The following is a 23,458-nucleotide window of genomic DNA, read 5'->3' on the forward strand; positions in this document are numbered from 1 at the left end:
TCAAATCAAGCACCAGCCATCCTTTTATTGCATCCACACACACACAAATTGAGTTTGGGCGACAGGGCACGCTTCGTTGTCCGACTAACGAAAACGGCCGATTTCGGCCTGGTGTGTCAGGGCCTTAAAAGGCACAATCACCACGAACACGGCTAAAGGGTCAAGTACAGTAACTAACTACAACTAGCTAACGTTGTAGCCTAGCAGAGTGGACAAGTTGCTGTTAGCTGACAGTGAGGCACGTACCTGTCCATCAAAGTGACCACGCCCTAATTTATGCAAAAACTTTAAGACCTAATGTAAATAAAAGGGTCGCGTTAGAAAACAATTCACTCAACAATTAATAATCATTAAGGTGGAATCTAACTATATCCCGAATAATTTGTATTGAATCCAGGGGTAGAAACATGTTTATTTCTGCTGTAAAGTTGGGCATTTTAACATGGGGGTCTATGGAAATTCATCCTTTCTGCAGTCATCGCCTATCGGCCAATAGATGAACTGCAGTTTGTGGCACTTCCTTATTGGCCTCCCGGCTCTGCCCCAGAGTTTGCTGCTTGATCTAAACGCAACAACCAGCTGTATTTAAATAGCTATTTTACTTAAAAAGGACATATTATACTTATTTTCAGGTTGATATTTGTATTCAGTGTCTCTACTGGGACATGTCTCCATGCTTTAATGTTCAAAAAGCTCTTTATTTGTTCTCATACTTGTGCTGCAGCACCTCTTTTCACCCTCTGTCTGAAACCAGAGCCCACTCCCTCTGGAGGGAACACAGGGATTTTAGCCTTTGCAGACCATTTACATGCACCAAAACCTATAACACACTACAGGAAAGCAAAAACCCAAAAAGCAGAACAGATTTTGTAATTAAGATAAACGTAACAACCTAACAGGGAAGACAGACACTTTGAAGCTAATGTGAACAGAAAGACTGTTTATTTGTTTTACAATATTATCTTGGTTACATTCGTATATAAACTTATAGATTTTTTTTTCTAGCATTTTCTTACAGAATGACAGTGATGTTTATCAGATTGCATACCTAGAAAATTAAACCAATACATGCATCCGTACATGAACAGCATTAAAAGGAGCACATTTTTATATAACAAGTAGAAATTGACGACTGTGTGCTCATCAGTCAGGGAGGGAATATTACAGAGGGGGGGGGGGGGGGCGTTCACTGAACGAGCAGGTTCACTGACTTATAACTCAGATTGGGCAATTTAAATGCATTCAATTTGAGCGGATGATTTTCAGCATCAAATTTCAGCAGTTTCCTATGGTTAACATACACGTTCCTCCATTTACATGAGGCACCACAAACACAATAATAAAAAAAAAAGCACAGCTGTTGAAATGGAAACAGGAAAGACAACCTTTAAAAAGGAAGTGGAAAGTGCACTTAGTGGGTCCGTCCAGCACAAACAATTCCCTCGAAAAAATTATAGTTTAACGCGCAAAACCGTCCAGCGCCTTTTAACTGACCTAGCCAATCACATTGAAGCACTGTGATCTCGCTTACTCGTGCCTCTCATGTCTCGTAGCTCTTACGGTGTTGCGGACAGGGTTAAGTCCTAGCTGCACCAGGCAACAAACGTCTACTGCTGCCCCTTTTTCCTACACTTTCCCTGGAATGTGCACACTGTGTTCCCAGTACCTACATATTCAACACATCAGAGCCTCATTCGACCGCAGAGACAGGAAATGTGGTTCAATGATACCTCGCCATCTTCTGGAGAGGCTGGAAACTGCTGCATAGAACTTATTTATGATAGAAATGTTGTGAATCCACAGAAAGAACACCAATCAAAATCTTTTTTTTACCAATATTTGGTATAAACTAAAAACAACACCTTTGCTAAAAAGTATTTTTAACTGGCCAAGTAAAAATGACACTGGACTCTAGAATAAAGTCAGCAAACTTTTTCTACATGAGGTGTTAATTCTGATTATTGACACACATCGTGGGCTAAGTAAGTGCAGGGCCTGGAGCACCGCGCCTTCTCCACAGTAGGGCTCTGATGCCTGAATATTGGCCTTTTACAGCATTTTTGACAAGATGAAACGTCACCGCCAATGATTCATTTCCACACTGAGGAGGAAGCTCTGGACTCATGATAGTGTGCATGAAAAAAAAAAAAAACATGTTGTACTGTTCTTGATCTCAAATAGAAAAAAATAAACATGTAATACTCGACTACAAGGTTAACATATCAAAAGTACTAGACGCGTCGACAGAGATGTGGGAAGTGGAGCAGGGTAGAGACTATACTGAGTAACTAAAGAATAGAAAAAAAAAGGCATTTTAAGATGTTAAAAGATAAGAAATGGTGTTGATTGTAATGCAGGAAATGGTATAAAGAGAGAAAGAGAGAGACAGTTTAAGAGTTGAGTTAGGGGAAGAGAGAGAAAGGTATATCTCTGTACTGAAGACATCCTGACAGTTTACGGTCCTCCTCGTCCTCACACCTCGGGGACGGAGTGATCCATGGCTGAGCGCAGGAGGCCGCTCGACATCCTGGAGACAAAAACCAAATCAATCAATCACATTTTATTTATATAGCACACTATCAGATATTACACATTTGTCTGAGGGGCTTTACATTGTGTACAGCATATGACAGCTCGTAGCACATCAAAAGAAACCCCACAAATCACATCCATAAACTGGTCAGTTGATAGCATAGTTCAAAATAAATCCTCACATTTGGTTGATTTAAGGTGCTTTTAACTCTAGTGGTTAAGTTAACATACAATCTTACATTGTTGCCTTTCCATGCCAACTTTCTGTCTACACTGACTTATTAGTGCCGAACATAAAAGGAGTAACAATGACGTCAAAGGAACAAACAAGAAAACGCTAATTACACAATGCTGCATTTCAGCGATATACGAAGCAAATTTGGGGAAAACACATTCTTGTTTGTTTGTTTGTAGCCTTTATTTAACCAGGTGAAATCCCATTGAGATCAACGATCTCTTTTTCAAGGGAGCCCTGCAGCACGTTGGTTACACATGAAAAACTGAAAAACAACAGAAAACAAAAAGGACGTCATACAACATAATTACAGGGGTACAATTTACAAATCTATTCACAATGACAAGAGTATCAAATAGCATTTCATCCAGCCGAGCTTTAAAATGATGCAGGGGAACCTAAATGCTCGGTTTCACAAAAAAATGCAGAGTGTTCCAAGCTAGAGGAGCTGCGCACATAAAAGCTTTAGTACCTAAAACAGTCCTAGCACTTGGCACATGTAATAAAAACACATCCTGGGATCTCAGGCAATAGATACTTGTGACTCTCTGTGAGATCAAAGAGCAGATATAAGTTGGTAGTTTACCCAGCATAGCTTTATAGATGAATATGTACCAATGACTGAGCCTCCGTACAGTAAGTGAAGGCAGACCTGCCTTGGCATACAGGGTACAGTGATGAGTAAGTGCTTTACAGTTAGTAACAAATCTCAGAGCACTGTGATAGGCGGCATCTAACCTTTCCAGGCAATGGGCAGGTGCATTCATATACAACAAATCACCATAGTCCAGCACAGGTAAAAAGGTCACAGAGACTAGCTTCTTCCTGGCCTCAAGCGAGAAACAGGACTTGTTTCTGAAAAAGAAACCTAGCTTCACCCTTAGCTTTCTTAGCAGATTATTGACCTGAGGTTTAAAAGAGAGACAATTATCAAGCCAGATACCAAGGTATTTATAACAGGTAACCACTTCGAGTCCTTGCGTAGTAACAATATCCAAAGTTGTCGCCGGCTTTTGAAAATAGCATTACCTTGGTTTTATCCACATTTAAAAGAAGCTTAAGCTCAGAGAGCTGCGTCTGAATAATATTAAAAGCAGCCTGTAATTTAACAACAGCCTCCTTAATGGAGGGACCTGCACAGTACATCACAGTATCATCAGCATACAAATGTAAAGTAGCTTCATCCACATTTTGACCTAAACTGTTGATGTAGATGGAGAATAATAATGGACCTAAAACAGAACCTTGTGGTACACCATTTGTAATGTTTAACCACTCAGAAGACAGCCCATCAAACTGAACACATTGGGACCTTTCAGAGAGGTAGTTCACAAACCACCCCACTGCATGGCTGGATATGCCAATACTGGCCAGCCTCTGCTTCAGGATTTGATGATCGACGGTATCAAACGCTTTGGAAAGATCAATAAACAGAGCTGCACAACACTGCTTTTTGTCTAAGATATTAGCAATATCATTCACCACTTTCATTGTCGCAGTGATGGTGCTATGTTGCTTTCTGAAACCTGACTGATGTTTACATAGTAGGTCATTGTTACTTAAAAACACCTTTACCTGTTCACTCACTAGGCTTTCAAGAACCTTGGCCAGAACTGACAATTTAGAGATGGGCCTATAATTATTTAATAAAGTAGCCTCCCCACCTTTTAGTAGAGGAAGGACATAAGCTGACTTCTATATTTTTGGAATTGTGCTCGTGCTGAGGGAGAGGTTAAAAAGAGAAGTAAGAGGTGGTGCAATAAAATCTGCAGCTATCTTTAAAAAGAAAGGTTCTAAGTTGTCCGGACCAGCCGGTTTCTTAGGATCTAACTTGGTTAACGACTTCAATAGAAAAAGGAGAAAAACTGAAAGGGTTTTCCAAACCACGTTTTTCAGAGTCACAGACTGTGGTGTTCACAGTAGCAGAGTTAGTAACAGAATCAAACAGAGAGCCACAGGACAAAAAATGCTCATTAAAACAATTTAACATACGAAAGCCACAGACTCAGTAAGGCTTGTTGATAGCTTAGACAATTGCAGAAAGGCCTTTAGATATTAAAGCAGTTGGTGATCAACTGTTTTTTAATATTGTGAATCACAACTACCATGAGAGGAAATAAAAAATACAGTGAAAGATGAGCACCAAATATATCAGGGTGATGGGTCGTGTAGTATGTGAGATTAGCCATGGACAAAGAGATGCAAACACCTGACGTGGTCATTACACCAGAACTGAAATGCCTTACCTCTTAATCATGTGTTCATAGATGAACTTGGGCATGATGGTGATGGTCATGGCGGTCGGAGAGGTGCAGAGAATGTCCTTGATCTGAGAATCCTGGAATTTTTACACAGGAACAGTGAGGACCTCATGTGATTGATGTATAATCAACACATCATAGTTTTCTTAAATATTTGGGCTTAAAAAACATTAAAAGCCTTTATCACAGGGCGGGTGAAACTAGACGCCTACCAGAGAAAACACAGGAATAAAAGCAAACTATGGATGCATTACTGACAAAAAGCTAAACACCATTGAGCTTCACTTCACATTTGAAAACAGATTGAAGCTGGTGGATGCTTGACTTACTCAAAACCGCTGCACACTCCTTTTATTACGCTATATTCTGCAGGTATGCAAGCAGCCATCACAATGCAAAATTCAAATTAGCCAGAAAGCATTTTAAAACATCACACATGTTCTGAATGTATCCTAATTCCTAATAATTCCTTGTTTTTCCACAATGCAATAAAGGGTCCAACCCATTTCGTCTTGTGCACTCAGTAAACAGTTTATATCAGCAATGACTATTTGGTCAAAAGATTTAGATACAGAAACACGTGTCTGACCTTGAGTCCAATGATGTTTTGCCCGTTGATTTCGCAGATGTAGTGATCAGTCAGCAGGCCGTTGCGGGCGGCAGATCCATCCTTGACCAGAGAGGTGATTTTGCCGGACTTGTAGATGAAGCCCACGTGTCCGGAGCTGTCTTTGTGCATGGTGATGGTGCGCTGAAAGGGCCTGGAGACACAGACAGGGATTATCCACTGTGTACAGCTTATAAAGAGCCTTATCCTGAGACTCTTTTATTGAAAATGACAAAGTATATCTGGATAATTGTATAAATAAACAGATGGGAACATACAAGATACAAATAAACTTGATTTGATAACGTTTGTGAAAACAGAACTCAAAGAGAGCAAAGTGTAAGTCGTCCAGCAGAGGGAGCCAAACCTCTCAGCATCCAATGAGAACTACAGCTTTTTAGGAATAAAATGTAACACTAACTGCCAATAACCCTCATCATTTTTCTGTCTTTAGTGTCCGTAGTATACTATCAACAGTTATACCAGCTCTATAGTGTATTATATTTCTACACTACTGTTTATAGTGTTATTCCAATACATACTGCTCATACTGTTAATACTTTTTTATATTTGTCATATGTATATACTTATATTATACTATAAATAACACTTCACTTTACTGCTTTATTTGCACTTCTGGTTAGATGCTGAATGCCTTTCGTCTCAGTACTTGTCACAATATTCCAAAATCAAATGATAAAATCAAATTGTCGAGGTGATGTGTGAACATCAGGGTCGGCATTAAAAATGAGGCTAAGTGATATAGGGTTTAAAAGACACTGTGATAATGGCGTCTCCTCACCTGTCCCTGACCACCAGCTCGATGCGGGTCTCGGCCGCCGCCTTCAGGGCCTTGTGGGATTTGTCCAGGCTCCAGCCGGCACAGTTCTGCCCGTTGATCTGAAGGACCTGGTCCCCGAAACGCAGACCGGCCAGGGCCGCGGGGGAGTTAGCTTGCACCAGCTGGATAAACACTCCCTGAGAGAGGAGACAGGAAACCCAAAAAACAGTCAAAATGAGATCAGGGAAATGAAGAGGGACGGCGATAGTGGAGAGAAAACAAAAGAGCAACTTAAGAGGAAGAAGGCAAGGACACAGAGTAGATAAAACATTCCTAAAGAGAGAAGAGATATGGAAACAATTAAACTACACAGAACTGTCAGGATTTGTCATCTTTCATATTATTAGTTACATAATGTTCCCGCAACAAAACGAAACGATTTGATTGGAATGACGTCTTTCATTTTGAGGCTTCAATACCCTGTTAAGTTAAAGTGGACCTATCATGCTATATTTGAAAAATATATTGTAGGGCCATACCTATATAAAACATGTCTGTGAAGTTTTTTTTTCAAAATACCAAACAGATCGCCCATTGTAGCCATGCCTCATACTGCTCAAACCCCTCTTTTGAAGCCCTGTTAGAGAAACGCAGATTTTGGGTCCTTAGCTTAAAAAAAAAAAAAAAGAGGAGGCAGAGCTAATGCCTGATCAGAATTCTACCGGAGATAAAGTTAAATTCGGTTGTGATATTTCGGCATCCTGTTTAAACCACGTCAAGGATTATTTCTGAAACAGTATGGAGCTCAAATGCTTTTTCTCTTGCAGGTTTATCACAAGGTGAGTTCTTTTTTTATTTCCTGCTTTTTAAAACACATGTGCTCTTCAGTACAGGTTAGCTCTGAGTGTTAGCGAGGCTTGCTAATGTAAACAAAGACGTCCAAAATACGTCAGGCATTGTTTCTGATAGCAATTTTCTGTGGGTCCGCCGCCGATTTGACATCAGATCGGATGGAATCTGTATCCACTCGTTGTACCCCCGTTTTTAAAAGATTTGGGTACGGAGGAAAAGAGAGAGGGTTTTATTTTCTGACGCTGCGTGAGTTCCCCGACGCACCGGGGACACATATTTATGTATAAAAGACATCACAAAGTGCATTTTGCATGATAGGTCCCCTTTAAGTGTGCTGTGTCATTCAAGCAAAACACTGAATCTTCTCTTTAATGCCGACTCATTCCAGTCTTTTTAAAGGCTGCAATAGTGCGAGTTAACACAAACTGAATAATTAACTACTTCAAGAGCCTGTTACCACTTGCAAGCTGGCCAAGTATCAAAATGCACTCTATGTTTTGCCTAGAGCACATTCATTCTTCATTGGCACTGATAATACACATCACCATGTCCCTTTTGTAATTGCCAACTTAACCGTGTTGTAATTACTGCAGTTTTATAGCAGGTGTCCCAGGTATATTACATCATCAAAGAAACAGGTCTCTTTGCAAAACATATAAAACATTGACTTAATTATCACTATTCATCAAAGAACTGTCACAGAAAGAGCACAACAACTTTTGTGCACTGTTCCTTTGCTGAAGCCATCTAGAGATAAATCTACAATTCAACAGTAACACAGCACTTCCGGCATGTTTTGATGTAAAGACAGTGATACCCCTTTTTTGTGAGTTGATCCTTGGAAAGATTTATGCTAGCGAAGTAAGCTAAAGAACATTTGACTTGTCACTCTGTATAATGTTTGTTAAAGGATGTGTCCCTGCTGGGCTGCAGGGAGGTTAAGCAACCAAAAGTGAGTCAGGAAAATCCCTTCTTAATATGACAAACTGGGAATACCGAAACCCTGTATAAGCTTTGATGCTTTTTGCATAACAGAAAGATGACTGTGCATGTTGTCCACCATCTCCTATACTGGAATAAGATGAGGAAGTGATACCTTGTGTATGTTTGTTCAGTATCTGTTTACAAGACTATTAACCTGATACTCTGGCTAATCCACTCCGACACGACGCTTTCACAAGTTTGCCTGCATTCAAATCTAATTAAATGAATACATATCCCTGTCAATAACAACACAGCCAGAAAAATAGGTGACTAATAGGAGATTACTTTTTTCGTAAAACCTTGTGAATAGCATTAGCGGCTGAATTAACATTGCTAAAACCCCTAGTGATCAACATGACAGATCTTGATGCTCTAGAAAGAGTAAAGCATTGTGAGTGAAGCAGAGTTTGACACAGATATTATGTGGAAGAGTAGAAGAAGGAAGTATGTTGTCAAAGGGTGTTAATGACAGTAGGTGGCTATATAATTCATGAGAGGGCGTGTGTGTGTGTGTGTGCGTGTGTGTGTGTGTGTGTGTGTGTGTGTGTGTGTGTGTGTGTGTGTGTGTGTGTGTGTGTGTGTGTGTGTGTGTGTGTGTGTGTGTGTGTGTGTGTGTGTGTGTGTGTGTGTGTGTGTGTGTGTGTGAGACGCTGACTCACGTTGTCAATGGCTCGGAGCCGGAGCCCCACCTTCCTGTCCTGGTCCTTGCAGAGGATCACCTCCCGCAGCCCGGGGCGGATCTCTGCCCTCCGGATGCCGACGTCCGCCCCCGTCACAGGTCGCACCATCCCACTGTAGCCTGAGTTGGAGGGCACTGCCACTTGCTGCAGAGGGGGGTAGCCAGACAGTGGGGAAGGTGAGAAAGTAAAAGAGAGAGCAAGAGAGAAATTGAGTGGGGGTGAGACAGAGGTGAGAGGAAGAGAAAAAAAAGGATTTAGGAGGCATGTTCCATTAAAATGCAGCTGGAGATAAAAAGGAATGCTGCATCAAATGAAAGGCATGTGGGAGGATTCAGTTTCATCTCCTCCTCCACAGTGGGTGAGATCAGGAATGCTTTAGGCAACTCTTTTGAAAACTGGATCATAAATATGCTCTGCGCTAACAATGAAGAGCCTAAAAACCATTAGAAAGAAATTAGTATAGGTGAAGATATTAGCCAATGGCAGAACACAGATGGTTAAAAGACAGCTCATATGAAGGGGTGCTGTGAGAGCTATCTGCAGGACACACACACACACACACACACACACACACACACACACACACACACACACACACACACACACACACACACACACACACCACACACACACACACACACACACACACACACACACACACACACACACACACACACACACACACACACACACACACACACACACACACACACACACACACACACACACACACACACACACACACACACACACACACACACACACACACACACACACACACACACACACACACACACACACACACACACACACACACACACACACACACACACACACACACACACACACACACACACACACACCAAAAATCATAACGTGTAAAAATCAAGTTGGGTTGATATGTGGAGATTATCCTACTGAACAAAACGTGTAAGTATCAGAGGGAGCCCCTTGCGATGCTAACTTTGGGTCTGCTTACAAAAATACTTTTTTAAACACAATACCTTTTGGAAGGAATAAAGGTATCAAGGGTGTGTCCCAAGTGTAACTGCATGTTTAAAAAAAGTGTTATTATTTTTCTGGAGGGAGATGTGCGAGTCTGTTTAGTCCTGATGCTTGGGGCTTGTTTCTGTCATCGTCAGATGTCTGTGATGCTTTGACAATCATCCCCAGGACATACACTAATACTCACGTTGTCAGCCACAGGCACCAACGCCAGGTTCCTCTGGACTTCATCACTGTTGAGGGCCAGACCCATGTAGTCTCCCAGCTCCTCCAGGTTTGGGTACAAGCCTGCGAGAACAGAGTGAGGGATGGAAGGAGGAGGAGGAGAAGTTGGTAAAAAAACATGAGATGAAGAAAGATGGAGAGGCCGAGCAGGTGGAAGAGGTAGAGTGTGAGGGTAGAAAGAACAGAGAAAGAAATGATTACATAACGAATAAATGAATACATATGGTATATATAGTATGTTATATATGCCCTGCTTATACCCCTACATCTACTTCCTACACAGGATTTCTATTAGCATTTAATCTACATTGCAGCACTGAAGTCGTTTCTATCTGATATTACATTTTATAATGGTTTTAATTCACACGTGAACAAGCATTGATATAATGGGCACACCTTTCTATCAGCTGATCTCACTGTTTCCATCACAGTAGGGTAATGCCGCAGCTACATTTAGCCCTTCATTAAAATAATGCTGATAAGAAGCTGCGTTGCAGTGCAGTAAAGCTTTCCTGGCATCAGTTTTTATTTCCTTGCTATGACGTAAAGGCCACTTTATTGTCTAAGTGTTGGCTATGATATATACAGTCTATGGCTATGATCTATGTATGTCTTAATCTTGAAATATAACAATGACATTGTTTTGCGAATTGTAAATGCCTTAAGTGTTTAAGTAATGAGGCCTCAAACCGGTCAGGTAGCTGCCTATCATCTTATGATTAGGTTAAAAAAAAAAAGCCGGGTTAGGAATACTTGAGTCTCACGATATTAACCAAGCTTCTTCTCTAAATTCTGACACAAAATAAAATATTATGTCAAACAAACAAAGGTTTTACTGTCTCTGTCCTCTCGTCTACTTCACTGTCTGTCCCTCGTCTTGCCTGCATGACTGCATCACTTTTCTGGCAACAAGAGCCTGTTGTTGCCCTTGCAGCAGAGCAATGATGACTGCATTTATCCTGGCAAAGGTAAAGAAAGGACATGCAAGGAGAGTAGTATAGTCAGAGGTAGGAAAATAATCCTTAAATATATCAGGCAGTGGCTGCAAAATGACATACATGAAAATGTGCATGTTAGTCAGTTTTTATTTTGATTAAACTACCCATATACAGTGTTTTCCGTGCTTGGAAAGTATTAAAGAGCCTCTACGTGCAGTATATGATTAAACTGGGGGGAAATGAACAGCCCTATATGGGGCTATGGTGACTTTTCCACAATCTTCAACCAGTAACAAGGAAGCACTTCTACATTTTGTCTTTTAACTGCCCGTCTATCGCATACTTGGGACTGTGCAAATTGTTAAGGTCATTTTTCATTAAGCATTTGACCTTCAATTTAGCAAATATTATTCTAATTTGACTGTAGCATGTATAGCTGTAATAACTGCCATAACTGGAAGACATTTCAATGACTTTCTTCAGTACTACAAACAATCACCAGTATTTTGTTTTTTCCGCCCAGTATTTGATACAGTTCATCCAGTTATTATAGTTATAATAAACACTGGTCAGAATGTGCTGGTATTATGTTTTTAGCTGGGTGGCTTTAGGGATAGCAATATGGTCCACAATTCTGATCCAGACAGAAATATCTGAACAAGAATTACATGGATTTCCTTGAAATCAAACACAGATATTCATAGTCCCCAGATGATGAATCCTAATGACTTTGGTGATTCTGTTGATTTGTCATTAAGCGTAACCAGCAGGTTGACATTTTTGTCTTTTAATGAAATATTTTAACCACTGTGATTTACATTACATTTGGTTTTAACATTTACGATCTTTTAGGATGAACTGTTATATGGGTTTAATCTATAGCGATCATCAGGTTAACATTTTATTCAGTTCTGTTCTTAACAAGGCAAAACCTATGCCATGTCACCATCCTCAAATGTACTTTGTGTTTATTGCTGAGAAGTGAATGTAAGCATGCTGACTTTGGCATTGAGTTTAAAGCAGGTTGTTGACTCTTGCCCTTGTATAACACATTACATAACAGAAGTTGTCTATGGCAATTCAAACCTGTTTTTTGTAATATTTCTTTATAGAGTGAACAGTGGTTGGTTACTCCGTTTTTTTATGAATGTACACTATCACACTGCGCAGGATTTGATATGGATATCTTTAACCCTACGAAGGACCAGTGATCTAACCAAACATCTTCCACAAAAGCAAAAATATCAATATGGTCTGTACAATTAGATTTAACATGTAGTATTAGGGGGACAATTCATAATGCAAATAACATTAATAATTAAATTCCCACATTCATTAACCAACATAATTTACACACAGTATCAGGATGAAGCTCAGTGACTTCAAGTCAATACTCATATTGAGTATTTATTTTGGTTTCCACACCAATGACTGTGCAATGATTACACCAGGTGGGGTCAGGCCTAAAGTCAACATGGTGTGAGTAAGTCACTTCAACCAAATACACACTCCACCCCAGCACTCAGAATGCACTCACTGTACAGGTGCATGGTACTGAACATTAAGAGAAACACCCACATGTTGCTGGCCAAATGATAGAGACCATGATTCATCCGGTACACCTCCACTGACTGTGTTTCAATTTTCAGATCACTTTTTTCTACATATATGTCTTTGAGCTCTCCTGAATTATCCCCATCCCTATCATGTACCTCTCCCACACACAGCGGCTCCTCATCTAACACATCATTTTCATTTTCTTATGAAACACTCGTTCACTGTTCTTGAATGAACCCATCGCTGACCCCTTTCTTCTCAGAGGTCTATCTTGAGCTACAGTACTTAAAAAACAGCCCCTGACCCTTATTTTCAGATTATTCAGTTAATTAGAAATTACACAAACAAAAGTGTCTTATTGATGATTTAAAAGGCAAATACATCATTGTTTTTGCTTTAAGATGTAGTAAATGGTGATGCATAATGTTATGGCTGTAGAACAGGGGTGGCGAACCTCCGGCCACCGGGCCGTATACGGACTGCGAGACCATTTGGTACGGCCCTCAAGGTAATTTATAAAACACACGCAAAAAAGAAAAAAATTAAAGAAATCTAGACCGCAAAAGAATTAAACAAGCGAGTGCCTATTTTTCCTGGCCAAGGTCAGGGTCCTTGAACACAACACGAGCCTAACGTGTCATCACGTGGTATAGGTCTCGTCTGACAGGGGTGTAGTTCTGCCAGAGAGCACCAGAACGCCGCTCCGGCACTTCCAAAAATTGCAGTACCCATAAGGAGCCGTACACATGCCTCAGTTTTTGCGTGGCTGTGTCTTTAGTTGAAAGCCCAGTGGCGATCTGTTCATCTGTCATACTGATCATACAGTCAATAACTTTGTTGTTATTAGCATCTGGTTAGCTAGCTATGCTAACGAATATAAGAAGCTTTTTCTACAACCAGTGAGGTAAAGGCACATCTTTATATGATCATTATAGTTATAAAAAAATAAGAGAATAAAGTAAACAGGTATAAAATACTATATGACAGTAAAAAAAAGTTGTTATTAATAAACAAGAATACAGTTTGAAAGGAGAGTGATTTGTAAAATATCCATAAAGAAAAATAAATCTGCTTACAGTTCTGTTTCATATGGATGTTGAGAGATGTATCCATAGATCTCTTCATGTTGCTCTCAAAGTGCACCACATTGATGCTTTTAACTTTAACATTTACAAAAAAATTGGTAAGATATCTGGATTAAGAGGTTGCTTTTTCTGGTGTAGAATAACAACTTAATCAGTGTTTATATTGGTTCCCTATAACCATTTCCTTTCACTATGGAATTTCGTATGGCACTTGGTATCATGTTGTGGGAAAAGGAAGGCTCCGGTAAAAGAAAGTGCGTCAACCACAGCGCAACAAAAACAGGAAGAGGATAGCTCCTTTGTTGGTAGATGTCCCCAGTTACCAAAGATAATAAATACAGTTAGTTATTTGCCGTTACCATTCCCTGTAAGGGAAATGGCAGGCGGCAGAACAACCCAAATTACCAAAGAAAACATAATGAACAATACAAAGTCACTAAAAGTCCCCCGATTACGCTATTTTCACTTTATTCGCATAGAGACTCAGATTACTCTGAGGACCATTGGGAATTCATTTTAATATAAATATCAGTATATATTCCCAGCTTCGGAAAGTTAAAGGTCACTAAATTATTTATTATTATGCTCTGAGGGGAATGGAAAAAGAGCCGGTTTTCTTTAGGAGAGTGGCAGCAAACATAATAGTAATTGGAAACTTTAGAAGGGATCTAAAAAATTATTCAAATCCCAATTTCTATTTTTGCTGCCACAGATGTGGATTGTTTGTTGTTGCTATGTTCCTATTTATCTGCGATGCTTCTTATATAGTTGATAAAAGAAAACCTTGTCAATAGGAAGAATACATGTTTTGTAAGCATTAGCTTATCTGGGTGGCTGTGGTCCAATGTTGATGTCAAACAGTCTCCCTTGCAAACAAACTCCTCCCTCTCTCCGCTAGCTTACTGGGTGTCTCCCTCTTCCTTCATTTTCCAATCAACTCCTCCTCCTCTCCCTTTCTCCCATCATGCCCTGTCCCAGCACAACTGCCAGAGCCAGTCTCCATGGTGACTCATAGCTCGCTCAGCTGAGGTAAAAACTAAAGACAGAAAGCCCACAGGACTTAGCATCCAAACAGAGAAACGGAATGAGTGGGAGAACAGGAGAAGGGGGAGAAGTGAGTGGAAATAAGTAGAAGCATTAGCCGCGTTCACACCGGAGTACTTTTCCCCGTACTTTTCCCCTTTAGTTCTGTTAGTACCCCTTATGTTGCGTTCACACCAAAAAGAGTACTTAGTGCCGGGAACTTTTACCCCCATTTTTCGTGCCTGCTAGAGAGGTGGTACTATCCTGGGGGGGAAAAGTGCCCCAGTTCTGATTGGCTGGGCGAATTGCAAACCACGCCCCGTAAAACTCTGAAAAGTTTTGTGAAGCCGCCATTGTATTTGTGGCATTAGCATGATTAGCATTAGCATTAGCCCCGCGCAGAAACGGACAGAGACTAATTTATGGCAATACAAAAAAAAACATGGGAGTGGTGGAGTGATGAGGAGGTGTCGGCGTTCTGGCGATTTACTCGGAAGGCTTCAGTAGAAGCTGCTGGGAGTCCCAGCAGCTTCTACTGAAGCCAGTCCCCAACTCCGGGGACTTCCGGCCGGGGACTCCAGGTGGCAGTATACGCCGTGAAGTTGTTTGCGGCCTGCTAGTAAACCCAAAGCAGAAGAAGAAGAAGTGACGTCAGCAGCTCATTTGTGTAATCTTCCCTCAGGGAAAAGTACTCCGGTGTGAACGCGATTGGTACTTAGTTCCATGGGGGTACTAAGTGCTGGTACTAAGTGCCGGGGCACTAATACCCCTTTCACACCAAGGCTTTTCCCGTTCTAGCTCCGTGCTAGAGCTTTTCTGGTTCAGAACCGGTTCTTCGGTTCAGCTCCCGCTCTGTTCACACCGCTCAGAGCCCGACTGGTGCTGCAGATGCTGCGTCATGACGTCACAGTTTACGTCGCTGATTTTCTCCCCAACGGAGCTCACAACAACAACGAGCGTCGATGATCGTGTTGCTTTTAATCATACGAAGCCAGATTAAATTAAATAACGACTTCTCCAACCTTATACTTTTCTCCAGAGTGCCATGGTTCATTGTTTATTAATGTGTTTCAGCGGCATTTACCGACCGCTGCAGTGCTGGCTGCTCTTCCACGGGAGTTTATTCTCCGGGTTAGCTCCGGGTTAGCTCACACGGCTCTAAAGTATTCACTGTCTGACTGTCACACAAGCAGCTGATACATATCCCCAGTTCCCCTTAAGTGAATGTGTGTCAGTCTGAATTGACGCTGTTTGGCATCACAACGCTGTTATGAAAGTTTCTCTGGTATAACATGGGTGATGTTAGCATAGCAACCGAAGCTAAACTGACTACTTGCTAAGCCGTTTTCTACAGGCACTTTTTACCGGCGTATTTTTCATTATGATTCTACTTGTGATAGTCGGACATGACAACTTGTGCAGCCCATGTATTGATTCCATCCGATAGCTGCTATAATAACAAACAAAACGTCTGCCTGCTCTCCACAATGATCAATGACAGCGAACGGATGGTCAAAGTAAGGTACAAATAAACAGAATCACACGAAGCCTGGTTAGTGTTGCCTGACTTTATAAAGCGTGTTTTTTTTTTACAAGTGTGTGGTTGCGTTCTAGTCACTTTGCTCAGCACTACTGCTTGTTACAACTTTTATTTGCCGTACTCGCCTTAACTGTTAGCTCAGGTTAATCTCGCCCCCCTCCGACGTAAGCGTGACGTATGCGGTTCTTGCTTCTAGACGGACAACTTTTTGGTGCTCGAAACGAACCGGATTCCGGAGCTTAGAGGCTGCTCCGCTGCGGTGTGAACAGGAAAACCCGGTGCTTTTCAAGCTCCAGCTCCGAACCGGCCCTGAAACACCGTTGGTGTGAATGGGGTATAAGTGCCAGCACTAAGTACTGCAAAGTATGCGGTGTGAACGCGGCTATTGAGTTCTCTTTAAGGTCAATTTGCCTATCTGCTACCCACTTCTAATTTTTTGAGGGTGAATCCTCCTTTTCTCTTCCATGTCAGCCTGGCTTATAGCAAAGTGCATATCTGCTTTCCAACAAGCTCAGAAAGACATTTATAAAGAGTCAAAAACACAAGTCACAGCCGTGGGGGGCCCCATAGCTCCTCCTCCTATCCCAGTCCTTCACTCAACTCCTCTTTATCCTTCCCTAATACTACAGAGCTGCTCTGCTCCTAAGAATAGCACAGGCTCAGAAACACAGACCCCCCACACACAGACACCAACACATTCCGAGCAGAAGTAAAAAGGGAAAAGAGAAAAAATGAGAAGCAATAAAAAACTCTTACACCTTAAAGACAGGTTTTAACTTGTTATCCTGACAATTTGGAACCACAATAGACTCAAAGAGAATAGAGACAATTCTCTTTAAAAAGCATGTGTGAGACTCACTGGATCCTGGCATCTCAGCAGTGGCTGGCGGGGCCTGGTAGGTTCCCTCTGGGAGGGCTGGCATGGGGGCGGCAGTCTGGGCAAACTGGGCCTGGGCCTAGAAAGTAATAAGACACACCACTTAACTGGAAGGGTTCTTGGACTTAAAATGCTGATTATTAGATGAAAAGCAAGCAACACAAAAAAGAAAAACAGAGTTATAATTGATGTAGGGTTGTTACGAAAACATTATTTTTCATTTGAAATACATAGCCTTTTTTAATCATTTGTGAGTGCTTTGTAAGTGTACCTCAATATAATCCAGTGTACAAAAGGCGTAGGCAATACCACTCTTACTAATCAGATGAAGTGATTGCAGAATCGTCCACAACAATGTACCAGGGCAACAAAGGATATCTTCAATGACATGTGAAGTGCTCTCCATGGTTTAGAGACTTTATTCTGACTTCAATTCATTATGGAGACTTACATATTGCCCTCTGGATCTCAAAATAGGTCAAGCTCCAAAAACATTCTCATAATGCTATTGGACAGAATTAGAGATGCCATTGTGAGGACATTTTCTCCATTAGTTCTTATACTGGACACTGTATAACAAAAGGTATTTATTGCTGATTGCAAATTCAACCAAACTTTGTTTTTTGGGTTTTAAAAGGAAAACAAAGATGAGGGCGATGGGCAAAGCAATGTCATTGATGTATGTACAAACACTGTGTAACACTGGTAACACAGTGTAGATAGAAATTAAATGAAATGCAACTGTAATGCAGATGGAATATTTATTTGATCTTGTCTCTTATATTCAACCCCTAAATGAACCTTTAGAAAGCAGCTACTGCCCCCCTTTAATACTAGTCACTGAGAAATTTAACAATTCTGAGTAACCTGTCTTTTTCACCACCCGTGCAAATGTTCTATACTTGCTACATTTCTAGGCTTACCAGTAGGTTCCATATTTTCTTTGTGCTAGAGGATCAGGAGGCATAAGCTCCTTTTGTAATCATGCTGAAAGTAACATTTAGCTTAGCCTACAACAGAGCTAATCATCTCCAGACAGATGTCTCTGTCTTATTGACTCTACCAATCACACTTACCTTCATAACCTTGTCGACCTTCAGGTCCTCGAGGGATGGATACAGGGACATCCTGAGGAGAAAACACAAACAGCTGTTAGGGGAGAGCCCTGGGAGGGAAGGATGACAGCTGCTGTATGAGGGAACAGAGCAGATAGATAAACCTCACCAGACTATTGACTGGCATGACCACATATCAGCTTTATGTCATCCATTACTTCTTCCCTCCATTAAGCTATATATGCTATATTTATATTTAATCATTTGACTCTTTGTGATGTTGAAAGGATGCTGTGATGGGCTGACAATTCCATTGGGATTTATAGCTATCTTTGAATGTGTATGCAGCTTTCAGCAACATCCTGTTCATTCTTTATGAACACAAATCTGCTTACCTGCCTGACTTGACACAGCGATAGCATATACGACTGACTGACAGATTAAGGGAGAAACAGATTATGCTCAGGATGTGGTAGCTCATACCACGGCTACAAAACCGAGAATGCTTCAAATGCATGTTTATTTGATTTTATTTATTTACCGTCAACCTCATTATTGCGTAAATACTTCTGTGGCTCAGTGGATAGAGTGCTGAACTTTGAATCAGGGGATAGCAAGTTTGAGTCCCACTGCAGTCAGCATGTCGTTGTGTCCCTGGACAAGACACTTCACCCCAAATTGCTCCTGTGGGGATTGTCCACAGTACTGAATGTATGTAAGTCGCTTTGGATAAAAGTGTCTAACAAATGACATGTAATGTAATGTAATGTTCTCATGGTTTCTTGATAATGTGCCAAACTAGACTCAGGAGTACTCATTTCTGCGGCACATAAACAAAACAGCAGCCTAAAGTAGGAAGAGGAAGGGATAGTTATCCGTCAGTCAGCTGACTGAGAAATTGCACAAAGTACAACCGGTACAGGCTGTGACACGCAGTAATGTAATGTCTGGTAATGAACACGAGTTTGTTCAAGTCTGACATCTGTTTGTGATACTCGAATTCAACAGTGCATTTGCCTTGAGATACACTAATTATCATACTCATCAATTTAATCTAGGTCTATTGTGTTAAGAAACATTTTATGTGAATATCCAATCAGTGATAATGTTAAATATGACCATAACCAGCAGGGTTAAGAGAGCAGATGACTATTGAGTGAGCGTTTCTGTCACCTAAGGCTATTGTAAGCTATTTTGTACTCTACTTTCAAATGTCAAATTCATTTATCCCTCTCCTGTATAGGGCTTATCTTCACTAGTAATAGTACCAATTCTGCCAATTACTGATTGAATAGTTTGGTCTTATGATATCCAAAAAGTATAAATAAATTCAAGAGTCTAGAAATCTTGCGCCAGTCTGGAAATGTAGCTTTCTGTTCTTCACTCTTGAAACAGATTCCAATACTTTATTTAACTCAGATTTTGTTCTAGTACTGAGTACTGATCCAACCTTTACTTAATAATACTTAATACATATGTTAACTGGATGTTTTTTTCCTTTTTAGTAACTATATTATAGTCTCCCTGTCTTGATAACCCCACCCCTATTTCAGTGTAAGGTAACATAAGGTCAAACTGAGCTGGTGACCTAAACTGATTAAATGACTGAATCTATGAACTGATAACAGAAACAATGAATTAAAAAATGACAATGAAAAACAAAATGTATGATCTGCGTTATAGGCAGGTCAGATTCTCTAGAATTAAAAACAAGAATTCCACTGAAGAATGACCTCTATGCACAATGATTTCACTTCCCAGTCACAGAAGGAAGCATTACTGATTTCTTAACCATTTTCTCACCACACTGTGACAAATGTGTGTCACAGTCACAAGACATGTGAGCACATCTCTTGCTCATAAGAAACAGGAAAACAAAGTAAGGATGATTATATTATAATATTAAAAAAATACATCGTGACCAACCATAGAACAGACTAACAAAAAAACGCATTGTGCCATAATAACCTATAACAAAAAGTCTATATAAATGTTCTTAAAGAGTGGAAATATGGGTCCATGATGTCATGCCCTGTACACAAGGGTGGGATATGTGGTCAACAATCATTTTGACACTAGTAGGTGAAGAAAGGCACCCCATGAGTCCCTAAAATAAGCAAATCATTCTTACCACTCTCCCAGCTACTCCAGCCACTACTCTACTCTGTTCTCCTCACTCCTCACACACAAGTGCATCATTGTGTGTGAGGACAGAAGGGCATTTTAATATCTTCTAGTGTTTACTTTACAGCTGTGTTTGCTCGCTTTATATTCCACCCTCAATTGGACTAGCTGGCTGGAGTTTAAGTGAATAAGCCTGGAAAAAAGAAGAGGTCGGGCAGCTTTTGCAATGACATAACCTAATCCTTGAGTCACTTCTGCCGCTGCAGTTCAAATAAAGACTTTCTTTGAAGGAAGAAAGGAAATTCCTACATTTTTAGATTAACAAGCAGAGACAAACAAGGGTATAAAGCTGGTGGAGTATGTTATAAGTGCAATAAGCTGCTCTTTTTAACTAAGCTTCCATTGTGTATTGGAAGTGCAAAAAGTAGATGATAAATTATTGAATTTCATTGTACATTGTATTGCTTTTCTGAGAGCAGTTCAGTAACTCAGTACGTTTACTCAAGTACTGTACTTTTTTGACCTATGTGTACTTTACTTGAGTATTTGCGTTTATTGCTACTTTATACTTCTACTCCACTACATTTCAGAGGCAAATATCATACTTTTTACTATTTTAACTCTCACAGTTACTATTTACTTTGTACTTATACAAATGCAGTATCTATAATGCAGTAATGTACTTCTAATCTACACAGTATTTATAGTATATAAATGTGGTCCGCATTGACAAATTAAAACACTCAAATGCTCTAACATGGATAAAACAGGATAATATAATAACCATAATAATATAATACTTTGAAAATATCTGTGGTGTATATACAAGTACTTTTACTTTTGATACTTGAAGTACATTTAGCTAATAATCACATCTGTATTTTACATTATTCTGAAATGGGTAATTGTGCAGATTTTGTACTTTAAGTATGTTTTGATGCTAACACTTTAACTAAAGAAACCTTTTGAAATCAAGACTTTTACTTGTAAAAGAGTATTTCAAGGCTGGATCTGAGTGCTTCTTCCAACACTGCTATAGAGCTCATTGCTGCTGAGCCTTAATGTATTTGGCTTTGGTGGAAACTGGAAAGGAAAGAGAGTGCTAACTTAGGGGAGCCTGAACGAATTGTTTAGATACAAGAATGTGTTCTTCCTGGCAGCTTATTCCGGTCTATTGACATGGCTGGGGAAAGGACAGAGGGAGTGGGAGGGAGGAGGATGGACAACGATAAACCGGAACAGAGGTCCACTGCTGTGAGCCGACCCACACCCTTTACAGTGTACCCATCCACCGGTCGAACTGTATCAGTAATGTCCGCACGTTACATACCGTTATCCTTTATAAACATGGCCTAACTAACGCTATAACAACATAGGCTCAGATATAATACGCAGGGCTTAAGTGACGTTAGTGTTCTTATAATAAACAAGGCAGATGCTTCATACTAATATGAAGAAAACGTAATTAATGTTTTAAGTATCTCTATCATATGTCTAAGTAAGAGCATGACATGTTAGCTAACGTTATGGTGTCTCACTGCACACTCTAAAAAATAACCAACCGCCGTTAGTTGTTTATAGAAAACATATAAAGTCTGAATACCTTATATGGTATATTCAAGTCATAACTTATTAAAAATAGGTATAAATGAAGACTAAACTAGTGTCTTTTAGCTGAGAGGCTAAGCAGACCGTCTTTGTTCCGATATAAACAGCAGGGGAGCAAGCTAGCCGCTAAGTTAGCTTGCTAGGTAAACGAAACCTATATGTAGCAGTTACCGCTAGCGGGACAGGATACAACGGTTTGGTAAAATAGAGTCAGTCTCACCTTAATGGCTTGGTTGTAAAATCGTCTTAAACACTTTGGGGTATCAGACGGCGGAAAACTCCTTTATTTCTCTGTTTTCTGCTCTCTCTTCTTTGCACTCCTCGTTGTCCTGAAGGGGAATTCTGGAGAATGATGTCACTGCTGGCTTCCTGGTCGTTCACACCACGTCAATCAATGTTGACGTTGTAAGCCACGCCCCGTTCGGTCACATGAACTTTGACTCACCATGTCCATAGTGTATCAATAACACATACAGTATCTCATGACAATCATTATGAGTGACCTGTATAATCCTGGGGCCATATTTAGTCTGTGTGTTGCCTCTGTGTGTGATCTGTTGCTGCACTCTGTACAGGGTCAGGTGAAAGGCTGTGTAAAAAGGTCTCTGTTGTGTCCTCTGCTCAGCATCTGCATTATAAAAGGAGCGGCTGTCAGCTCAACCCAGCAGGTATTTACAATGTCCTTAAGCTAGCCTATAGCCACAATCCATTGCCTTAGGTACAGTAAATAACTACAGTACCGACTAAAACAACTGGGACTCTCTTCACTAAATCTAGGGCCCCTAATGAAATCCTTCATTGGATAATTGAGCTTTTTAATCATCTAAACATTTTTTTGTGATTTGCTGAATGTCAGGTATAACAGTATGTCTGCCTTCTCTTCAAAATAAAGGAGCTACATGGCTCAGCTTATGTTGATCAAAAAATAGTTTTGTCATGATTAGTAGACATTAGCACCAATGATGGTTCTGTTGTTTATATAGCATCACAGAAACTCCTGCATCATAGATGAAATGTGATAAAAAGTTTAAAAAAAAAAAAAAAGCAAGATCACATCTTTATTTTATTCATCTCAAAGATACATTTTTATGTAGGCTTTAGAAGAGCACTGACTTAGATCTACCAAATGTATAATGGCACTGATCTCTACAGAACAGAATGCAAATCTGTATTTTCCCATTATGGAAATCATATACAGTACAGTAAGAACATTCCACTGTAGCTTATTTTTGACCCCTTTGATCCTGTTGTTCTTTTCAATGGAATTTAAGCTATGTTGTGGGTTGTTGAGAATTCATTTGGAGACGGCATTCAAATTATTCAGTATTGCACTTTCAAAAACTTGAGATATCCTTATTTTTAGTACATCTAGTCAAGCACCAAACAAATAACTATATTGCATTTCCTATAATGCATCCAATGGTTGTGTTATTAAGACTTTGCAATGCTCCCTCAGAGCACAGAAGACATAACGCAACTGTTTTGACAG

General features: G+C 40.2%; 1 protein-coding gene across 1 annotated transcript; it reads right to left on the minus strand.

Annotated features, from left to right (window-relative positions):
* Positions 1-920: 920 nt before the first annotated feature.
* Positions 921-22,358, minus strand: sdcbp2 (syndecan binding protein (syntenin) 2). The gene is made up of 9 exons (XM_034144678.1): positions 22,190-22,358; positions 18,259-18,310; positions 17,165-17,261; positions 10,125-10,225; positions 8,912-9,076; positions 6,438-6,613; positions 5,618-5,789; positions 5,014-5,105; positions 921-2,527 (listed from the first exon to the last, which is right to left on the minus strand). Exons 2-9 carry the CDS (start codon positions 18,307-18,309, stop codon positions 2,473-2,475), a joined length of 909 nt encoding a protein of 302 aa, XP_034000569.1. The 5' UTR covers position 18,310; positions 22,190-22,358; the 3' UTR covers positions 921-2,472.
* Between the last annotated feature and the right edge of the window lie 1,100 nt (positions 22,359-23,458).

Source organism: Trematomus bernacchii, unplaced genomic scaffold (assembly GCF_902827165.1).
Source record: "Trematomus bernacchii unplaced genomic scaffold, fTreBer1.1, whole genome shotgun sequence".
Lineage (NCBI taxonomy): Eukaryota > Metazoa > Chordata > Actinopteri > Perciformes > Nototheniidae > Trematomus > Trematomus bernacchii.